The sequence below is a fragment of the Mesoplodon bidens genome (genome assembly GCF_964165515.1).
Source record: "Mesoplodon bidens genome assembly, chromosome: 4".
Taxonomy (NCBI): Eukaryota; Metazoa; Chordata; class Mammalia; order Artiodactyla; family Ziphiidae; genus Mesoplodon; species Mesoplodon bidens.
In genome coordinates this window covers 61,833,688-61,852,992 of record NC_138160.1, presented here as the reverse complement: position 1 = coordinate 61,852,992, position 19,305 = coordinate 61,833,688, and the positions used below count along the sequence as shown (strand labels likewise).

Sequence of the window (19,305 nt, the reverse complement as noted above, 5' to 3'; positions counted from 1 at the left end):
TAGAAAATCTGGCTTGCTACATTGGTTGCCTCGCTTGATAATTGGGCACTCAGGATAGTAATATTCAAATTACCAACTTCTGAAGCACAAATTCTGTGATCTCTCTGTTAGCCAAGAAAACCCTAAATATTTACCTCTTTTCCCACTCTGCTTAAAGGTACAATCCCGCAACCTGCAAGAGTAGTCAGTTACATTCAAACAATGTAATGAAGGACTGTCCCATCAGGTCAACCCTTTCCTCCCAGCCCCAGATTCTGCCACAGCTCCTGACAACCTGCACTTGCTTCAGAGAAGCTTGTTTCTTTTTCTTTGCCCCAATGCTTGTGGCACTCTCTGACCTGAAGTTCAATAATTTAGTAATTCTCAGGGCTAAGTTTTGGTATTTCACTATTATGCTTTTTCCTACAAAGTAGCATTTCAGCTTTCTTCAGTTCAAGGAAAAAAATATTGTAGCTAACTCTTTTATCCTGTCTTGATTTTTCTGATCTCTTCCTGGGCCATCCAACCACCTGGATGTTGGGTCCCCACTACCTGCCCTCTGAGTCACAATCTCTACCGCCTCATCACTTCGAACACTTGCTGAGCACTTAATAGCTGCATACTGGGCAAAGTCTGTTATGTGTATTATCCCACTTAATCCCTACAACCCTGCGATAAAATGGGTATTATCATCTTCAGATGAGAAAATGTATTTTAAGGCATCTATTCTTAGCTTTTTCTGTGATTTTTCTCAAGTTCTCCACGTGTTTCAATCATTTTCAGTGTCTGTTCTACATTCTGCAGTTATAAGTTCATTCACATTCTAGGATGCCATTTTTCTTCCTCTCTGTAGCTATGGGTTATCTTTTCATTTTATCATGCTGTCTTGTTTCATTAAGTCCATGCATCTTATTAAATTTCTTAAAAGCATAAAGCAGTTTCAGTATAAAAATTTCTTCTGCCTCCTGGAATATGAGAATCCTTAGATGTTAACCTATGGTTTACAACTTATATCCATTTTTCTTTTTTTTTTTGCTACAAAATTTTCATTTTTGTTTGGAATTTTTTTCCAGCTCTCTTCTTAAATGTTGGCCATTTTATCAGGGCTTTCTTACTGTTCAAATATAATATGGTTATAATAGATTCTCATTACCTTCCTCTGTGTTTACTTGGCCACCTTCTGAATTGTCCCCTAAGCACTTGAGACAAAGGATTGGCTACTGATGACATATACTCTCTGTACCATATCTAGTTCCTTGGGAGGAGACTGTCGGTGGTAGCACAGTGGAGCTGGGGTGTGGTTGCCCTCAGCCTGGGAGCTTTTTCTCTGAATTTATTGAGACTACTCTGTCTGGGGTTGATGCAACCAGCTAAGAAGTTTGAGCTGTTCCACAGAGGGGAAATCTTCAGATTTGACATCATTCCCCCAATTTGGAATGAATCAGCCACTTCGGCAAAAAATGAGATTAGCATGATGCCCTTTGGTTCATGGTCTTCTGGTTTTCTGGGTCAGACCATATTCATCTCCAGGCTATAGCCTGACTTTAGACCTCATGCCCTCCTTGTTAGAAAACTGTCAGAAGCAGGGGGAAAGAAGTCATCACGGGGTGACTTCATAGTGTAATGGCTTCTTCTTCAATACTGCTGCTTCCACTGAGGTGGGGAGGAAAGGCTCCAGGTGACTGTTTCTGTCTTTTCCCCAGCTCTCTCATGATTTTAGCCCTAGGTCCTAATATCGGGCGGATTTTATACTAGAGGGCTCTTTAGAGTGTCTTGCAACTATAACACAGCTCTGGGCAGACTGGAGAGCTTGAGGTTGGTCCAAATTGTGTCACACTGGCTAACACTCTTCGAATTTTGTGCAAAAATAGAGCCTCAGCATCAGTGTAGATGATGTTATACTTAAGATTTTGTTCACTTCCTGTGTGTTCTGTCTACCATTTATTTAAAGAAGGAATAAACTGGAAAACTTACGGGTTCACCTAGAAAAATCCTTTGAGTATCAAGTATTTTTTTTTTATTTAGTTATTTTATTTATTTGATTTTTGGCTGCATTGGGTCTCCATTGCTGTGCACGGGCTTTCTCTAGTTGCAGCAAGCAGGGGCTACTCTTTGTTGCAGTGCATGGGCTTCTCATTAGGGTGGCTTCTCTTGTTGCAGAGCATGGGCTCTAGGTGCGCAGGCTTCAGTAGTTGTGGCTCGCGGGCTCTAGAGTGCAGGCTCAGCAGCCATGGCTCACGGGCCTAGCCGCTCCGCGGCATGTGGGATCCTCCCGGACCAGGGCTCGAACCCGTGTCCCCTGCATTGGCAGGCAGATTCTTAACCACTGCACCACCAGTGAAGCCTGAGTATCAAGCTTATAGAAGAAATTTCTTTAAAAAAATTAATCATTCCTGCCTTCTAACATCTTAAGCTCTGAGCAAACTCAGATATTTGAGCACCTATCATATGCAAGACACAAGAATACAAAAGTTTTAAAACTCATCTTCTGCCCTGCACAATATTATAGTTAGGTGGGGAAGCAGATCAGTACGCCAATGATCACCAAAGAGAAGCCCTTCAACTTACAACCTTTCAGTTTCGGAAATTTAATAGTTACTGGCCAAAGCAAAAAGCCACCAAACTCTGCCCATCAATAACAGTATCACTTTGGATACAGAAAAAGGAACAAACACACGGCCTTTTGGAAACCAGTGTGGTGGCTGAGAGAGGATGCTAGGGGAACACAGAATAGAAACATCTAAATCTAGCAAGTTCCTCTCCTGCCAACCAGAACATTCGGACAAGTCATGCAAGCTTAAGAAGAAAAAGGTTGGCAATGAGGATGCCTCTTGCAGGCCTGAATGAAGAAGGAGATTATATAAGAGGGAAGATAGCTTCAGAGATGCTACATCTATTTCATGAGCTATTCTGTTCTTTAGGCTACAAGAGCATAGAAATTCAGACGCCACTCAACATCCACTAGCCCCTAAGAAACCAATTCAAAAGCGCCTGAGGTCAGACAGTAGGTGACACAAGGATATCCGCCTTTTTAGAGAAACAGGATTTCAACTCTGATCTCAGGTATTCCCCTGACTCTGACTATTCACAGTGTCCTGAATACTTTCCAGAAGACCACAGGTGAAAAATCATCCAACATTCTTCCCATCTCGGAGTCTTCAATAAGGTAGACTCAGGGGCACTGATTAAGGACAAAATCTGCAGTCACATTTGTTTATTAGAATGCTGGTAGTTGACTGTCCTATTATCAAATAACATTTTCATGGAATGACAGTTTTCTGTAACGAGTGGAAGGTGACTCACATACCTGTACTTTGGTCACATGCTCTTCTTGTTCATACAAAAATGATTTTCTAGCTTCATACTCTTTCCTAAGGAGGGGTCCTGAGGTTGTGGCTTGAAAGCGCAGAAGCATATCTTCGGTAGCGGACCACATCTTCTCACGAATGTAACCTGCTGTAACTTCCTCAATAATGTCCTGGAAAGAGATATTTCTCATGGTTACACTTCACACATCAGATGAAAGGAGCATAGAGAACAGCTTCTGGAAATTTTATCTTTCAGAAAATGATCTGCATAGCTCTTTCTGGCTTGGTGTAAAAAAGATCTGGGGGCTACCCTGGTGGTGCAGTGGTTGAGAGTCCGCCTGCCGATGCAGAGGACACAGGTTCGTGCCCCGGTCCGGGAAAATCCCACATGCCGCGGAGCGGCTGGGCCCGTGAGCCTGCGCGTCCGGAGCCTGTGCTCCACAACGGGAGAGGCCACAACAGTGAGAGGCCCGCATACCGCAAAAAAAAAAAAAAAAAAGATCTGACCAGAGCCGAGGGATGAACTGGCTCAGCTTCTCTCTAGTGATACAGTTCTGGAATCCTCTGAACTTTGTGCTAAGATGGTATGAGAATGAGGTTGAATGGTCTCAGGATTTGGAGGTAGAGGTGTATAGATGATGCTGGCAGGGACCAGGCAAGAGGCCTGGTCTCCTCAGAGTGTAAAAGAGACAAGGATGATTACAGGAAGAGTATGCATCACCTCCTCCCTCTCCTGAGGAAAGACTGCAGTGCCCATGAAGTCCTTGGGCTTTTCTTGCCCAGGCCAGAGGAAGCAGATCCCTGAAATGAGTAGGGGAAAACTCAAAATAAACTCGGGAGAAAATAAAAGACTTGGAGCAGAAGAAAAGGCGGTGGGAGAGGAAAGATAAGTGCTATTGAGGGCAGACAGGGAAACCTAGATGAATGAGAAAAAAAAGGAAGAAGGGGGATTGTGAGAAGTCTTCATGTGGATGATGAACTGGGTTTACTTTTATGTTCTTTGAGAGACGCAAGCAAAGACTGGACTCGCTTCTATGGCAGACGACTCTTATCCAGTGTGACTGGACTCAGTGGATGGTTAATTTAAACAATTAAAAGTGAAATCATATAAAAGATGCATAAATATTTTTAAGAAGACATATGTACATTCTTGAATAAATTCAGTAATTTCAGATTGACTAGAATTCTTTTTTTTTTTAACAGCATAGACCCTCCACCTTTTATTAATCCTGATACTCCACTTCACAAAGTTATACCTAGGGCATCTTTGGATGCCACACGAGCAGTTCTGGCTCTGAGTTTAACCCTTCAATGCTGCTTCTTCACAGTTTGACATATCCTTTCAATGAGAGCATATGGTTTTTAAATACTGGCCATAATTTCATTTTTCAACAAAGCAGCACTAATAGTTCATTTCCACAATGCCATTTTCCTATAAACTCTGGGAACTTTACACATTTGAAATTAGTTAATAAATATGTTTTTCACTATCTTCTTGTCATTCAGGATTTCTGTGGCATTGTCATCCCCAAGCCACAGTTTTTTCTCCGAGTTTTGGCAAATACCGCACCCGTGATTCTGTCCACAATACTGCTACCCTGCAGTATCTTTGATGCTGGTGACTGTGAACAGTTCTATAAGATCTACATTTGTGAGTTCTATTTTTTTCAAGACGGAACTCAATTATTAGAAGTATTTTCTCTTTAAACACACTACAATGCCTGGATCAAAGAGCAATTTTCACATCTTCCAGGTCCAACCTTTGGTCTCAAGTCCAAAGCAATCTTGGTGAACATTCCTTCAAGAGTATTTCTCCTGGGGAAGCATTATTCACTTTAATGGACCTATGTATCTTTGTTAGGGGTTGAGGTTGGGGGGAAAGAAATAAGACATTTTGAATACTTACAACCAAGGAATTACCACTAATTGAGCTTTGATGTCAAGGAAAACCTGGAGATTGATTTCTTAGGATAATCTGTCATCCTAAAGAAGCTGCAAGAGTTTTATTCCCCTAGTTCTGTTTGGTGTTGCTCTGACATATGGAAAACGTTCTAAAAGTTAGTAACCATGCAGCCACATCCAACTGTAGTTCATGAAGACTTGACTCCCTATCCAGTCTTTAAATAAATTAGTTCTTCCCATCAATTCCATGATTCAAAAGTAGAAAAGCCATCACACTTATCTTTATATAGTACACCTTCCCATCAAACACCAACCTCCTACCTCAATTTCTTTTCCCATGAGCCATGATTCTTTAAGCAAGCAGGAGTCAGGTGTGACCCAGGAACTCTCTTTTGAATCGATGTTGTAGTAGTAATCATATTTCTCTTGCAGGTTGAGTTTGAGCCACGAACCTTCAGTAGACACTAAAGAAAAAGGTTTGTTAAATTCCAGAGAGGAACATGGAAACTTTCAACATTAATGTAGTTTCTTCAATAAGTAAATTAATTGAATGAATATGTTTTTCACCAAACATTCAGATAGTGTGTTAAAATCATTAGCAAGGACTCATTAAAATGGAATGAATTCTATGTATTCAATGGCAGCTCCCTGCTAAGCCAAAGAAAAAGGAGGAGAGAGTAATGTCTAATGCTGGCTCTGCATACCAAATTTTTCATGAGGATGAAAAGGGTTGCAAATGGCCAACAAGAAGGAAAAGCAAACAAGGATGGATACCCCAGGTAGATGTGAATAGCAACACAAGGAGACAGGGGAGACTGATGAGGAAGAACTGTCTTTGTTTAGAAAGGCTTCCAGCAACTTCTTTGAAAACGAGTGACCTACAAGGGCTATGACCCATTATTTAAGGAGAATCCATTATTATTATTTAAAAAAATTAATTAACTAAGTAATTTTTGGCTGTGTTGGGTCTTCGTTGCTGCACGCAGGCTTTCTCTAGTTGCGGTGACCGGGGGCTACTCTTTGTTGTGGTGCATGGGCTTCTTATTGCAGTGGCTTCTCTTGTTGTGGAGTACGGGCTCCAGGCGCACGGGCTTCAGTAGTTGTGGCTCGCGGACTCAGTAGTTGTGGCTCCTGAGCTCTAGAGCACAGGCTCAGTAGTTGTGGCGCACGGGCTTAGTTGTTCTGCAGCATGTGGGATCTTCCTGGACCAGGGATGCAACCCATGTCCCCTGCACTGGCAGGCGGATTCTTAACCACTGCACCACCAGGGAAGTCCCGAGAACCCATTATTTAATGATCTGCATTAAACCAAAGCAGAAGTGACTCATCTTTGCAGACAACTTTATTCAAAGCACAAAATGGCATACACAACCTCTGAGGTCACTAAGCAGGGAAAAGGAAAATTCCTGGTCCCTCTGACTCATCTTGCTCTACACAACCACACAAAAGCAGAAAAAAAATGTTGAAAGAACTTAATTTTGGGGGTGGGGCGTGGGATGGATACTAGAAAAAAATAAAACACAACTATGGCAGTCACGGCTTAAACTGGCCAAGAAGAATATCTCCTCACGAATTTATGGGCTATACTTCCTATTTAGCAATCTTTATTTTGTTGAATGGTTATGATTCTTGTCCCAGATCAGAGAGCTAAAAACAACAATAAAAATAAAAACAGAAACTTCTGACCAAGCTAAGCCAACTGCTGCCAAGTGGGCATTAGACCAATTGCCTTTACAGGTAAATCAAAATTTGACTGAATTTCCTCAAAGAATAATTAAATGGATTCAAATATCTAAGCAGAGATAACTTTAAGGCGTGTTGATTTAATGTGTGTTGAATCTTTGTTTGGTTTTGTGTGTTGATTCTTTACTTGGTTTTTAATGCCCCTCAACTGTTCTGTCAATGCCCAGGAACAGAGATATATCTCTCTTCAAATGGGCAGTCAGGCAGTTGTTATCTGTTTAGAAATGCTGGTCTACTAGAAAATATATTGTATAGTCAAATTAGGATGATCACAAGTAATCATTTTATTTTCAATCACCAACAGTTGTCAGATTCACAAGTGCTTTCAGAAGAATGAAAACCCTTTTTAAGGCAACTCTCTCAGTGGGAAGGAAAGAAAGCAAATAAAGATGGTGAAAATGGGTATGTTTTATTTTCATAAGAACTGAGAAGTAAAAAGTTCTTAGTTGGTTAAAAGCCAACCACATTGGGATTTCCCTGGTGGCACAGTGGTTAAGAATCTGCCTGCCAATGCAGGGGGACACGGGTTTGAGCCCTGGTCCAGAAAGATCCCACATGCCACGGAGCAACTAAGCTGTGAGCCACAACTACTGAGCCCCCGTGCCACAACTACTGAAGCCTGCACGCCTAGAGCCTGTGCTCTCCAACAAGAGAAGCCACCGCAATGAGAAGCCCACACACCACTGCAATGAAGAATAGCCCCTGCTTGCCGCAACTAGAGAAAGCCCGTATTCAGCAACGAAGACCCAATGCAGCCAAAAATAAAGATAATAAATAAATAAATAAATAAAAGACAACCACATTGGCACTGTAAGGGTTATTTGAGTTGGGATGTCAGTGGATAATAGAAAAAGAGAATTTTATCATTTTCACATCAAGTATGAGTTTAGAGTCAGATCAAAGGCTGAGGAGGGCATCTCCAGAATAGGAGAAATGCAGTTGGTTTGTTACTTAGGGAAAAGACTAATTACGGGCCTTTGAGGAACCATACAAGAGAAAGATACCCGTGACTTAAGAGGTGGAGAGCATTCTATAAGGAAGCATACTTTCTAGATGCCTTCCAGACAAAATCATACCTATATAAGACCTAAACTGAACGATAAGGCTGAGTGATCTACCAAAGAGTGAACGCTTGTTTGGGAAAAAATAGACATCCTAGAGTCAGAGGTGAAAGAGTAAGAATAAGTCAACCTGTTCACTCCCCCAAACAATGTTCACAGTTCTATTGGGAATGAAAGTTAGTCTTTAATTGGCTAGAAAGTTTTTCCTCTTCCTTCTAGAACAGGGGTTGGCAATCTTTTTCTATAAAGGGCCAGAGAGTAAATATTTTCAGTCTTGTGTGCTACAGGTCTCTCATACAACTACTTGACTCTGCCACTGTAGCATGAAAGCAGGCAGAGATGATATGTAAATTAATGAGTGTGGCTGAATTACAATAAAACTTTATTTATAACAACAGGTGGCAGCCCAAGAATCCACTAAAAAACTATTAGAATAAATGAGTCCAGGAAGGTTGCAGGATACAAAATCAATATACACAAATCAATTTTATGAAAATATGCCCACACAAAAGTTTGTATACAAATGTTCACAGAAGTATTATTCAGGATAGCCAAAACTGGAGGAAAAAAATCTAAATTCTATCAACTGATGAATGGATAAACAAAATGTGGCATACACATACAATGGAATATGATCAGCCATAAAAAGAAATGAGGAGCTGATACGTGCTACAACATGGTTGAACTTTGAAAACATTACACTATGTGAAAGAAGCCAAACACAGTATGATTTAATTTATATGAAATGTCCAGAAGAGGCAAAATCAGAGAAACAGAGAGTAGATTAGCAATAGCCTGGGGCTGAAAGTTGGGGGTGGGGAGCAATGGGTAATTGGTAAGGGCTTTGTTTATTATAAGGAAACATATCCTTTATTAAAAGGCAAATTAACTACTGGTGGTGTTTTTAGTGTTAACTAAAAACTTCTGAATTTCACACCTTAAAAGAGTGAATTTTATGGTATGTGATATATCTCAATAAAAAAATCAATTATATTTCTATATGTGAGCAATAAACAACCCCAAAGTGAAATTAAGAAAACAACATTTACAATGGCATCAAAATTAATAAAATACATAGGAATAAATGCAACTAAAGAAATGCAAGCCCTATACATTGAAAACTGCAAAACATTGTTGAAAGAATTAAAGACCTAATTAAAAGCAAAGACATACCATGTACATGGATCAGAAGACTTAATATTTTTAAGATGGCAATATGCTTCAAATTGATCTACAGCTTCAACACAATCTCTAACAAAGTCCCAACTCTCTTTTTGTTTCCAGAAAAAAATTAATCTAAGGTATCTCCTAGGTTTCTAAATTGGCTACCTCGGGACACTTTTTCTTTACTGACCAGGACATGGCACTTGGGAAGAGGAGTAGGCAAGTTTAGGGAAAAGAAGATAAAAAACTAAGTTTGGGCCAGGATGATTTTGAAATTATGATGGGTCATCTCTAGAAACTCACCCCTGCATAAATACAGTTGTACAATTCTTTCCTCATAAAGGATGAGGTAGGGGCACTACAGTAACTCCTGATGAAGGGTTGTGAAGGGAACAGAGAGAGGCTCAAGGGTGATCAGGAGCCAAGTGGGAGAGGATGGCCAGTAGTCCCATTTCCATTTCATTAACAGAAAATTTGCGGAATTGGAGGGTAGAATTCCCAAGTTAGAAATACATCAGACTAATTTACAAGGAAGTACATAGGGTACTTTTGGACAGACTTCCAGTGAACTAAAAAAAAAAAAAAATTTTTTTTTTGTTCCTTAAGTTCCACTTCTAAGGCCATATATTGTCACAGCAGTTTCCTAAAGATGAAAAGTACTATGTACATGACCCATCATGTGGTACAAGTAAATACCAGCCTAAGAGTCAGGAGACACCTTGATCCTTGACACTAGGACATAGCAAGTGCTCAACAAAAATCTACTAAAGAGATGATGGATTATCTCTGCCAAAACTTAATCTCCTTGGATTTGTCATTTTCTCCCTCTGTCCAAAATGTCATTAAGGTGATTTTCTAAATCTGAAAAATGAGTCTTAAACTCATGATCTAAAACACAGTTTCCACAGCTAATATTTCATGATCTGCCATTGGATTGTACAGGCATAAATATATGCCAAGGCTCTTCAAGACCAATTTGCTGCTTATTTTGTACTTTCAAAATTACTTTTTACTTCCACTTAATATTGTATAATAATGTGTCATTTGTTTCAAAAAGGATGGAGAGAAATATTAGTGTAAAAATCAGTTTGTACCACTAGAGGGATGGCTCAACAGCAAGATCTATAGGAAGCAAAGTCTTCTTCTTCTTTTTTTTTTTTTTTTTGAGAAGCGATTCCAGTATTTATTTCCAAGATCCATACACTTGGATATGACTCTTTCATTATGACAGACACTATCAGAACTCCACTTTAGAAGCATGGGGACTCTGGGGCAAAAGGACAAGGATTAAGGTTTGAGAGAAAGACAATAACTCTTTTAAAGGAAAGCAGGAGATGTCTTTGAGGAGGTTACCCTATATCTGCCCTACTTTCTGTAAAGTCTCCTTTAATACTGTATTTTCTCAAGTATATGGCACCCACACACAGCCATCAAGTTAATCACAGCTTTCCAAGAGACAAAAAAGGAAAAGCAACACCTAAAAAATTTCCTTTGCCAGAGATGATAAACATTTCAGAAACGTTCATTTGAAAGCGATTATCTGTCTTAAAATTAAGGTAACACAATACCACAGAAACCATCATATTCAAAATGCCAATTTAATTTGTGCTAAATGATGAAGAAGCTTACCACTTTTAGATTTTTGCTCTTTTGCCTTCGCAAGGGTGTCATAGTACCTGTCAGCACATTCGGGCACTATATCGTTTGTATTACCAACAGCAGACTTCAAAACAGACAAAATATCACTTTGCTTTCCCTTCTCCAAAAACTGATTAACATCAACGACCAGTGTAACCCCTGCAAAATGAAAAATAAATGTTTCTGTTAATCGTTATCTTCTACTCACCCTAGAGGCATGCAAAGATATAATTCAACCTTTTAGGAATGCACTGGTATTAAACCTGTTTACCCTTTGAGAGTATGCACTACATATGCCCCAGAGAGTCACCAACTGCTCAGGTTGTTAAGAGGAATAAAATCCCATAGGAGCACTGTTTATCAAAAATCGCAGTATTTCCTGGTTACTCTTGTGTGATATCAAGGTACTAGGTTCTGCTCACCATGGTGATCTGTGAAATGGGGGGGGGGGACACACACATATTGACAGTAGATATGCAGCCCTTAGGCAGGTCACTAATCTGTATTTGAGAACTAGCTTTATGAAGACATATATTTATTTTAGAATAAGTAAAATGCTATCCAAGCCACAGAAATCCTGAAATTCTCTGGTATAGTGAAAGTATACTTTTAAGATTGTCCTTAGCAACCTGAATGAATGTTCTAGAAAGGCAACAGGCACAGCTCGTGGATATGTGCAGTGGAGTCCAGAAACTTAATTCTGGAACCAATTTAGACCTAGAAAGCATGTTATCCCATTTCATATTTCTGCCTCTCCCCACAAATAAAACCTCACTGGACTCTTGGTTGCCTCAAGAAAGCTAACACGGTGAATCCTTTATCATCTATTTTAGTTCCAGGTAAGGATATTCTGGCCCAACCAATGGACCTACTGTCTTCACAACCTATAAATGTACTGAGTTAGCAAGGCAGAACAAAAAAAATGGAAGAAACCAGGTTAAACACTCTCTAGATGAAAAAACATCTTGATGAAAAGAGAGGAGAGAGATGGATTTTCTTTCTTTCTTTCTTTTTAAACACACGTCAAACTCTGCCATACAAATGCTAAATGGTGTATTGCTGTCATCAAAGTATGTTCACACGTGCATAGAACTGTGAAGGCTGACGTGGTAAGAAAAACAGAGTCTGACTTTCGACAGCCATGAGTCCACGTCATGCAAATCTCAAGGAGCACGTGAAGAATAAAGACCTCCCACAGCCAACTCCAGTCGTTGCTGAACTAAAGCTACAGCAGTAGGTTCTTTCACATATAAAGTTAATGGGAACGGGTAAGGTGCCCCCCTTTCCTCTTCTGCAGGAAAGCTTTGCAGAACAAGAAGAAGGCCGTACTGGTGTTGGAGATGTCTGTGGTCTGAGAGATGTGGAAAGAACAAGGAAATGACAAAGGATCCTCACGTGAATTACATCCGACAGCTTCATCGAAGCCAGTGAAATGCTGATTTCCTTAAAAGGTGGATATTACGTGGGCATACATTTCTTGCAGATGTATGTATTGATGTGTAAGCAGTGGGTCCCTGGGTTAATCTTCCAGATAACTGAAGCTGACTCCTTTAGGTGCCAACCTCCATCTTAACAGAATCATGCGCCACGAAAATCTAAAGCCCCTGTAAAAACCCTAACAGAACAGTTTCTATCCTGCTCATCACTGTACCAACAGTCCCTGGTACGTATCAGGCGCTTAACATTTGCCGAGAGCTGCCAGAAGAGTCCTTCATGTCATTAAAATTATACTGCGCTGTAATACGGTGAGTGGTAACTTCAATGACTTATGGAGGTGTTGGGGTTGCTTTGCTCCTGCACTAAATGGCCTCAAATTCCTCTTCTTTTTAGTTTTCCTCTAATGTCACTGTCAGTTATCACCTCTTGCTCCTGTCTGAGTGCCTGCATGGGGCAGCCCAAACACCTAATGGTAGGTCCTGGCTTCTGAGCTGGGAAGAGATACAACCAAGAGATTAGCTTTATGCCGAAGATAAGAATAAACAGGTTCGGGCTTCCCTGGTGGTGCAGTGGTTGAGAGTCTGCCTGCCGATGCAGGGAACACGGGTTCGTGCCCTGGTCCAGGAAGATCCCACATGCCGCGGAGCGGCTGGGCCCGTGAGCCATGGCCGCTGAGCCTGTGCGTCCGGAGCCTGTGCTCCGCAACAGGAGAGGCCACAACAGTGAGAGGCCCGCGTACCACAATAAATAAATAAATAAATAAATAAATAAATAAACAAACAAACAGGCTCAAAGTAGCTGTCCAGGTGGTCCCCACTGAGTTGAGAAAATCAGTTGTAGTACACAGGCTTTGAGACAGCCATTTTGCTTGCTTTTTTCTTAATCTATGCGTTGTAATTAAGTTCCAGATAGTTGAGAATGACAGATAAATGGTATCTGGAAAGTCAGGTATGTTTCTGCTATGGAACAAATGAAGAAAACCTCCCCCAAATCTCCTAAGAGATCCAAAAATATGTTTGCTTTACGTGGGTTCTTAGGAGGAGAAAGTAAAAAATCTTTTTATGTATAAAAGCACAGATCTACACATGGCACATAAAGAGGTAGACAATATATCTGTGGTATTAAAATGTCATGGTAAAGAGCACCATCGAAAAAAAAAGGCTAGAAAGATTCCTTAGGGTGCAGTAATGGAAAAAGGCTGAAAAACATTGCTCTAAGGAGTCAAAAATGGAGAAAAACCTACTTTAAGAAAGCAGGATGCTCCAGTGAAAATGGACATTGGGCCAAAACGAAGGAGTCTTGAGTTACTATGCCCTTTTAAATCTTGCCTGTGGTAAAATACATGGGTCAGCACATTTTCTTTTATCAAATTATCTGGGAGTGGGTTTGATAATTGCAACATGTGATCAGAATCTGTTTTTAAGTCTTCACACAAAGGATGAAGAATGCTTTTAAAAGTAAGATTAAATTCCTTGTTGATAAAACTGGAAAATTCTCAACTCAGTATAAGAATATAGATGGTTTTATCTTCAGAACATCTATTTGTTGTTATATATCATAGAAGACACTGTATCAACTCTTTCAAGGGATAAGACAGAAGTAGAAGAAAGGATTTTAAATATGCAAGTGTGGAGTAAAGAATCACACGTTCGAGAAAATTTCTTATATTCGTAGTAAATAGAAACGTTGAGTCTCAAGAGGATCAACTTAACATTCGCAGGTCAAATATAAGCAGAACACAGAATAAAAAGGAATAAAATAACTTCCAAACTGGTTTGATCTTTAAGAGAAAAATCATAACCCTTTTAGGCTATTTGAGTGCCTGTATGATAATCTAATTTCTTTAAAGTGTTTCTTCAAACTACGGCTGCCTTCCTTCTTATATATAAATTTAAATCTCTTGTGTACACAACTCAATTTTATTTTGTTTCTTAAGGACTAGAGTGCTAGATGGGACTTGCCTGGTGGCACAGTGGTTAAGAATCCGCCTGCCAGTGCAGGGGACACGGTTCGATCCTTGGTCTGGGAAGATCCCACATGCCGCGGAGCAACTAAGCCCGTGCGCCACAGCTACTGAGCCTGCGCTCTAGAGCCCGCGAGCCACAACTACTGAGCCCATGTGCCACAACTACTGAAGCCTGCGCACCTAGAGCCCATGCTCCGCAACAAGAAAAGCCACCACAATGAGAAGCCTGCACACTGCCATGAAGAGTAGCCCCCGCTCACCACGACTAGAGAAAGCCCACGGGGAAGCAATGAAGACACAGCGCAACCAGGAATTAAAAAATAAATAAATAAATAAAAAAGCAAGAAGCTCACATGACGATTTATTAAAAAAAAAAAAAGGATTAGAGTGCTAGAATGGAAAGACTTCAAAGATCCTAAGGGTATAAAAATTCATGTTGGAGAAATACACATATTTTTCCAGGCTAAGGAAATAAAAACCAGATGTTCCTTACAGATGCCTGTGATGTTTAAAAGCACATCTCTGGAGCAAGACTATGACTTGATATAACAGGATGGATTCTAATTATGTCATGAATGGAGAGGTTAATGAACTGCACCTTTAGGATCTTAATTTATGTAGGTTATTTATATATGTAGAGTGTTAGCATATCAATATTTTAAAAAAATAAATCTATTATTTATTTACTTATGTATTTTTGGCTGTGTTGGGTCTTCGTTGCTGCATGGGCAACTCTTCATTGCAGTGGCTTCTCTTGTTGCAGAGCACAGGCTCTAGGCACATGGGCTTCAGTAGTTGTGGATCACGGGCTCTAGAGCGCAGGCTCAGTAGTTGTGGCGCATGGGCTTAGTTGCTCTGGGGCATGTGGGATCTTCCTGGACCAGGGCTTGAACCCGTTTCCCCTGCATTGGCAGGCAGATTCTTAACCATTATGCCACCAGGGAAGTCCCTAGCATATCAATCTTGATGCTATTTTAGATTGCCATGTGAATTTTCTTATTATTCTTCTGTGAAAATAGATGCTTAAAAAAAAGGACAACTATCATTTGAGCTAATGTGGGTTCTGCCAATTGCTGAGTATGTCTACTCCATTTATGCATTTTGGACCTGGGGAAATAATCCTAGGGTGGGTTTGAGGCCCCACTAGACCCACTATGAGATGGACCTTAGCAATACCTCAGTGATCATCTGACCTCCATAAGCCCCTCCCCTGACTGGTGGACCACAGTGAAATTTTAGGTCTTCTGGAATTAGTGTCAGTTCAGAGTCAGTGTCCAGTAATCTCTGAAACGTCTGATTATGTCCTTTCCTCCCAGCACAGTCACCACAGTAGGGTATAACATGTTGGTAATGTAGCAGGGTCCTTTCCCAAGGGGACCCAGCCCATCCTTCATTCAGGGGGTTCTGGGTCTGTAAATAGCTCAAGTCTGGGAACTAATGGAGGGACCATGACTTTCTGTTTTTTTACTTACATTCACCTGACCTAGAACTCTTCTTCCACTTGTGCAGATCAAGTAAGAGCTTAGTAGACTCTCTGTCTATTTCAATTCTAGGAACACCATGATCAATTAGCAAATTCTATAGGTCTCTGTGAGTCACATTTTCCTAATTACTGCTTCGACTCGGCCGTCCATTATAATAACCACACCCACTTGTCTTTGGCGATTAAGTGCTGTCCCCTGGCCTCTGCCAGCCTGACCTACAGATTTCGGACTTGCCAGCCTCTCCACAATTGCATGAGGCTATTTCTTAAAATAAATCTATTTCTTTCTATATATATGTGTGTGCATAGATAAGTAGATAGTACACATACTATATACTTTCCAGAGAAACAGAATTATATATATATATATATATATATATATATATATATATATATATAATTCTGTTTTTTCTAGAGAAAAAAATATATGTTGCTCTATTTTTGGAAAACCCTGACTACTGCAATGGAAGGCATTTAATAAGCAGAAACGGCCTAGTTTTCTAAGGATCAAGATAAAAAAGGACTTGATTACACTACAAATTTAAGAGTTGAGAAATTATTTTTTGCTTTCTGGATTTTGTTCAGCAACAATCTCAGATTTTGCTGGAGATAGTACCTAACCGCTAAAAACAGTGCAACAGATCAATCTTATTTTTGTATAAATATGCATTCAAGAATTAAAATTGGTAAGAGAGTCCATATCTTTTCAGAAATTAAAAATGGTCCACTTAAAAAAAATTAGGAATTAAAATAAAAATTGAGGGGCATAACCAGACGCAAGCAAGGCAAGTTCGGCCAGCAGAAGGAGGTGAGGGCTTACATCGTTTTGCTTTGTCCATGTCCTTGTTGGCCTCATTGACCGCATGCTGTATCTCATCCAGCCAAAGAATTTTAGAAGCACTTTGAGGGTCCTGAGAATATGGTCACAGAATAAAAGAAAGAACAGTGAATGATGATGAAACAAAATTAATAACGGCTTTTTAGGAGCCACTTTATTAAAATCTCCACAAACTCTTACTTAGCAACTACCCAGCACAGCCACAAACTGTACAAGCTACAGATGAAACAGACTCCCAATTGGACCACTTCTCCCTTCTCCACGGCCACCCCTTTAGTCCAGTCCCCCATCATCTTTCACTGGACAGCTGCTTCGATCTCCTACTTGCTTTCATTGTTTCCAAGCTTGCCTTTCACCACAGTGGTCCCCTACAGAGAACCAGAAGATCTCTCCAAAAGGGACGGATCATCACACCATTCCTCTATTTAAACTCCTTTAGAAGGTTTTCCCCAGCAGTTTGAAGGAAACAACACTCCCTTCCCATGAACTGTGGGGATCTGATGATCTGGCCCTGCCGACCCCTCTGGCTTTACCTCACTCTTCTCTACTCACTGTTTCAGATTTTCACACCAGCCTCCTTCAGATCACATCATTCTACCTCAGCTGCATGGCTGTTGGTTTCTTCTTATCATTCAGGCCTTAATTCAAATGGCACCTCTTCCAAAAAAGCCTTCTCTGGCTACCTTAGTCAATCAAATACTCTCTCTCCCAATCACTCAGTAACTGTGGTTTCCAAGGTGGCCCAGGGTGCCATGGAAATACTTTCAATTTGTGGGAAACAATGATACTTGAATTTTTATCAGACACAGGGACAAATATAAGAACAAAAATATCCAAACAGAAACATGGTGATGGGCTTCAAGGAGCCAACAGTTTAGCAGGAGAGAAAGATGCATCAACAAATTATAATTATTGGATAAACAACAAGGTCCTACTGTATAGCACAGGGAACTATATTCAATATCCTGTAATAAACCATAATGGAAAAGAAAAAATATATAATTATAATACAATGTGATCAGAGCAATATTACCTGTAGATACACAATCTAGCAAGAGCCAAGAAGAGATTAATTTATATTAGGAGTGTTGAGTTGCAGGCGGAGAAAAGACCAAGTAGTTAAGGATCGCTTCAGGAAGGCAGTGGTAGCAGCAATAAAAAGGTATCGAGTTATCTTGACTGGTTTTTACTTTTGGGTTGATTCTGATGATCTTACTCCAAATGTGGTGCTGATAGAATGTAATTAAATAGGACTTTCAGACAGCAACTGCGTTTCATATAAACTTGTCTAAGATTACAAGTAAATTCTGTTAGCAGTAGAAATTAAATATTTTCAGAGAAGACGAGACATTTCATTTTAAAAAGTGGGAGCATTAACCTATTTGTAGGAGTAAGTGTCATGTACTAGAGCCTGAAGCAAGACTGTGAATAAACAGAAGGTAGGTCATGGGACCCATGGAGAACCAGCTCCATCATTTAGGACTCAAGAAGGATGGGGGGCAGGAAGGAGGAATAACATTCACCAGCTTCTTTGGCAGGTTTCAACCCTATTTCCCGCAGAGGCTAACAGGAGATGATATATGTGGAAAGGGCTCTGAAAATGAGACAAAATATCTGCTATTTCATCCTGTAACCTCCAGACTAATGAAGACCATTGAGGAAGGCTTGGTTCCTGCTTCCACAATCACTTTTAGCTAGATCTGCCACATGGGAACCATCAGCTAATAAGAGTTTCCACTTTTGGGGAGAATGGATGTGGAAGGTTCAAACAAGAAGTAAGATGGGAAGTTGAAAACTAGAAGAGGAATGAAGAGACAGGAATAGAAAGTATTTTTTTTTTCTCTGCTTCTGAGCCAAAGAGAACCCAACCACTCCCCAAGGTATAGCCTAAAAACTAAGCTCCACACAAGTTCATTTCTGTTTTTCTCAGGTTTTTTTTGAAGGGTATTTACCAAATTCCTTCATAACTTATCAGTGTTGAAGATGTACCGTACAAAATTATACCCAGATGCGAAGGAAGTTACAATCCCACTTCAAAGCTGAAAGTATCAGTTTTGTAAGCTAAACCCAAGAGAGACTTGGCAAATCAAAAGAATTTAAGTCAACAGTTTAAATCATGACCCACAGACGTAAAGGTTGCTAGAATTAAATGTAAAACCAAGAGTAAAAATTGAATCCTACAAGTGTAAGGTCTCCCTTTCAACTGCTCACTAGAAGACTGGAAATAGGATATTTACAGGATGGCCGTGACTCTATCTCCAGCTAAACATCCAGGTTCAACATGTGGGTTACAGACTGTTTAAGTCAACAGAAAGTAGGCCATCTGAAAATCAAGTAATAAATTCCTGAATTTAGATGATTCCTAGAAAATTTTAAATAAAAAAGTAACTTCTCTTCAATATTTTGTGGTTTTTCGTTATTATTTCTGCAATAAAATAGCATTCTATCTCAGTTTGTGCTACCATATATTATTTGGTTGAAGTATTAAACACTGAGTTTTGATTGTAAAATTCTTGGTGTGATAACATTCAACCAAGATGTGAAAAGTTTACACAGATCCATTTTCTCCCACCTTATTCCTTAACCTTAAGTCTTGTGAAATTTGCATTTTCTGATTCTTGCTGCATTTTTATAGTCAACAGGCTATTGGGTTGTCTGGCTTAGCATTTAAGTTTTGTTAATTATAGGAAAATTTGTTATAATGCAGTTTTTTTTGCTACATATTAAATTATATCCTGCAGAACATAACTACACATAAAAGCTTATATGTTAAACAACTATGTGAA

General features: G+C 39.9%; 1 protein-coding gene across 1 annotated transcript in view; it reads right to left on the bottom strand.

The window, feature by feature from the left end:
* IQGAP2 (IQ motif containing GTPase activating protein 2) overlaps positions 1 to 19,305 on the bottom strand; it is a 293,435-nt gene that overhangs the window by 57,373 nt on the left and 216,757 nt on the right. Inside the window, exons 14-17 of the mRNA XM_081233018.1 lie at positions 16,502 to 16,592; positions 10,787 to 10,954; positions 5,511 to 5,653; positions 3,287 to 3,457 (exon numbers count right to left, since the gene is read on the bottom strand). Of these exons, the coding sequence (XP_081089144.1) occupies positions 3,287 to 3,457; positions 5,511 to 5,653; positions 10,787 to 10,954; positions 16,502 to 16,592 (573 nt within the window). The remainder of the gene's footprint in view (positions 1 to 3,286; positions 3,458 to 5,510; positions 5,654 to 10,786; positions 10,955 to 16,501; positions 16,593 to 19,305) is intronic.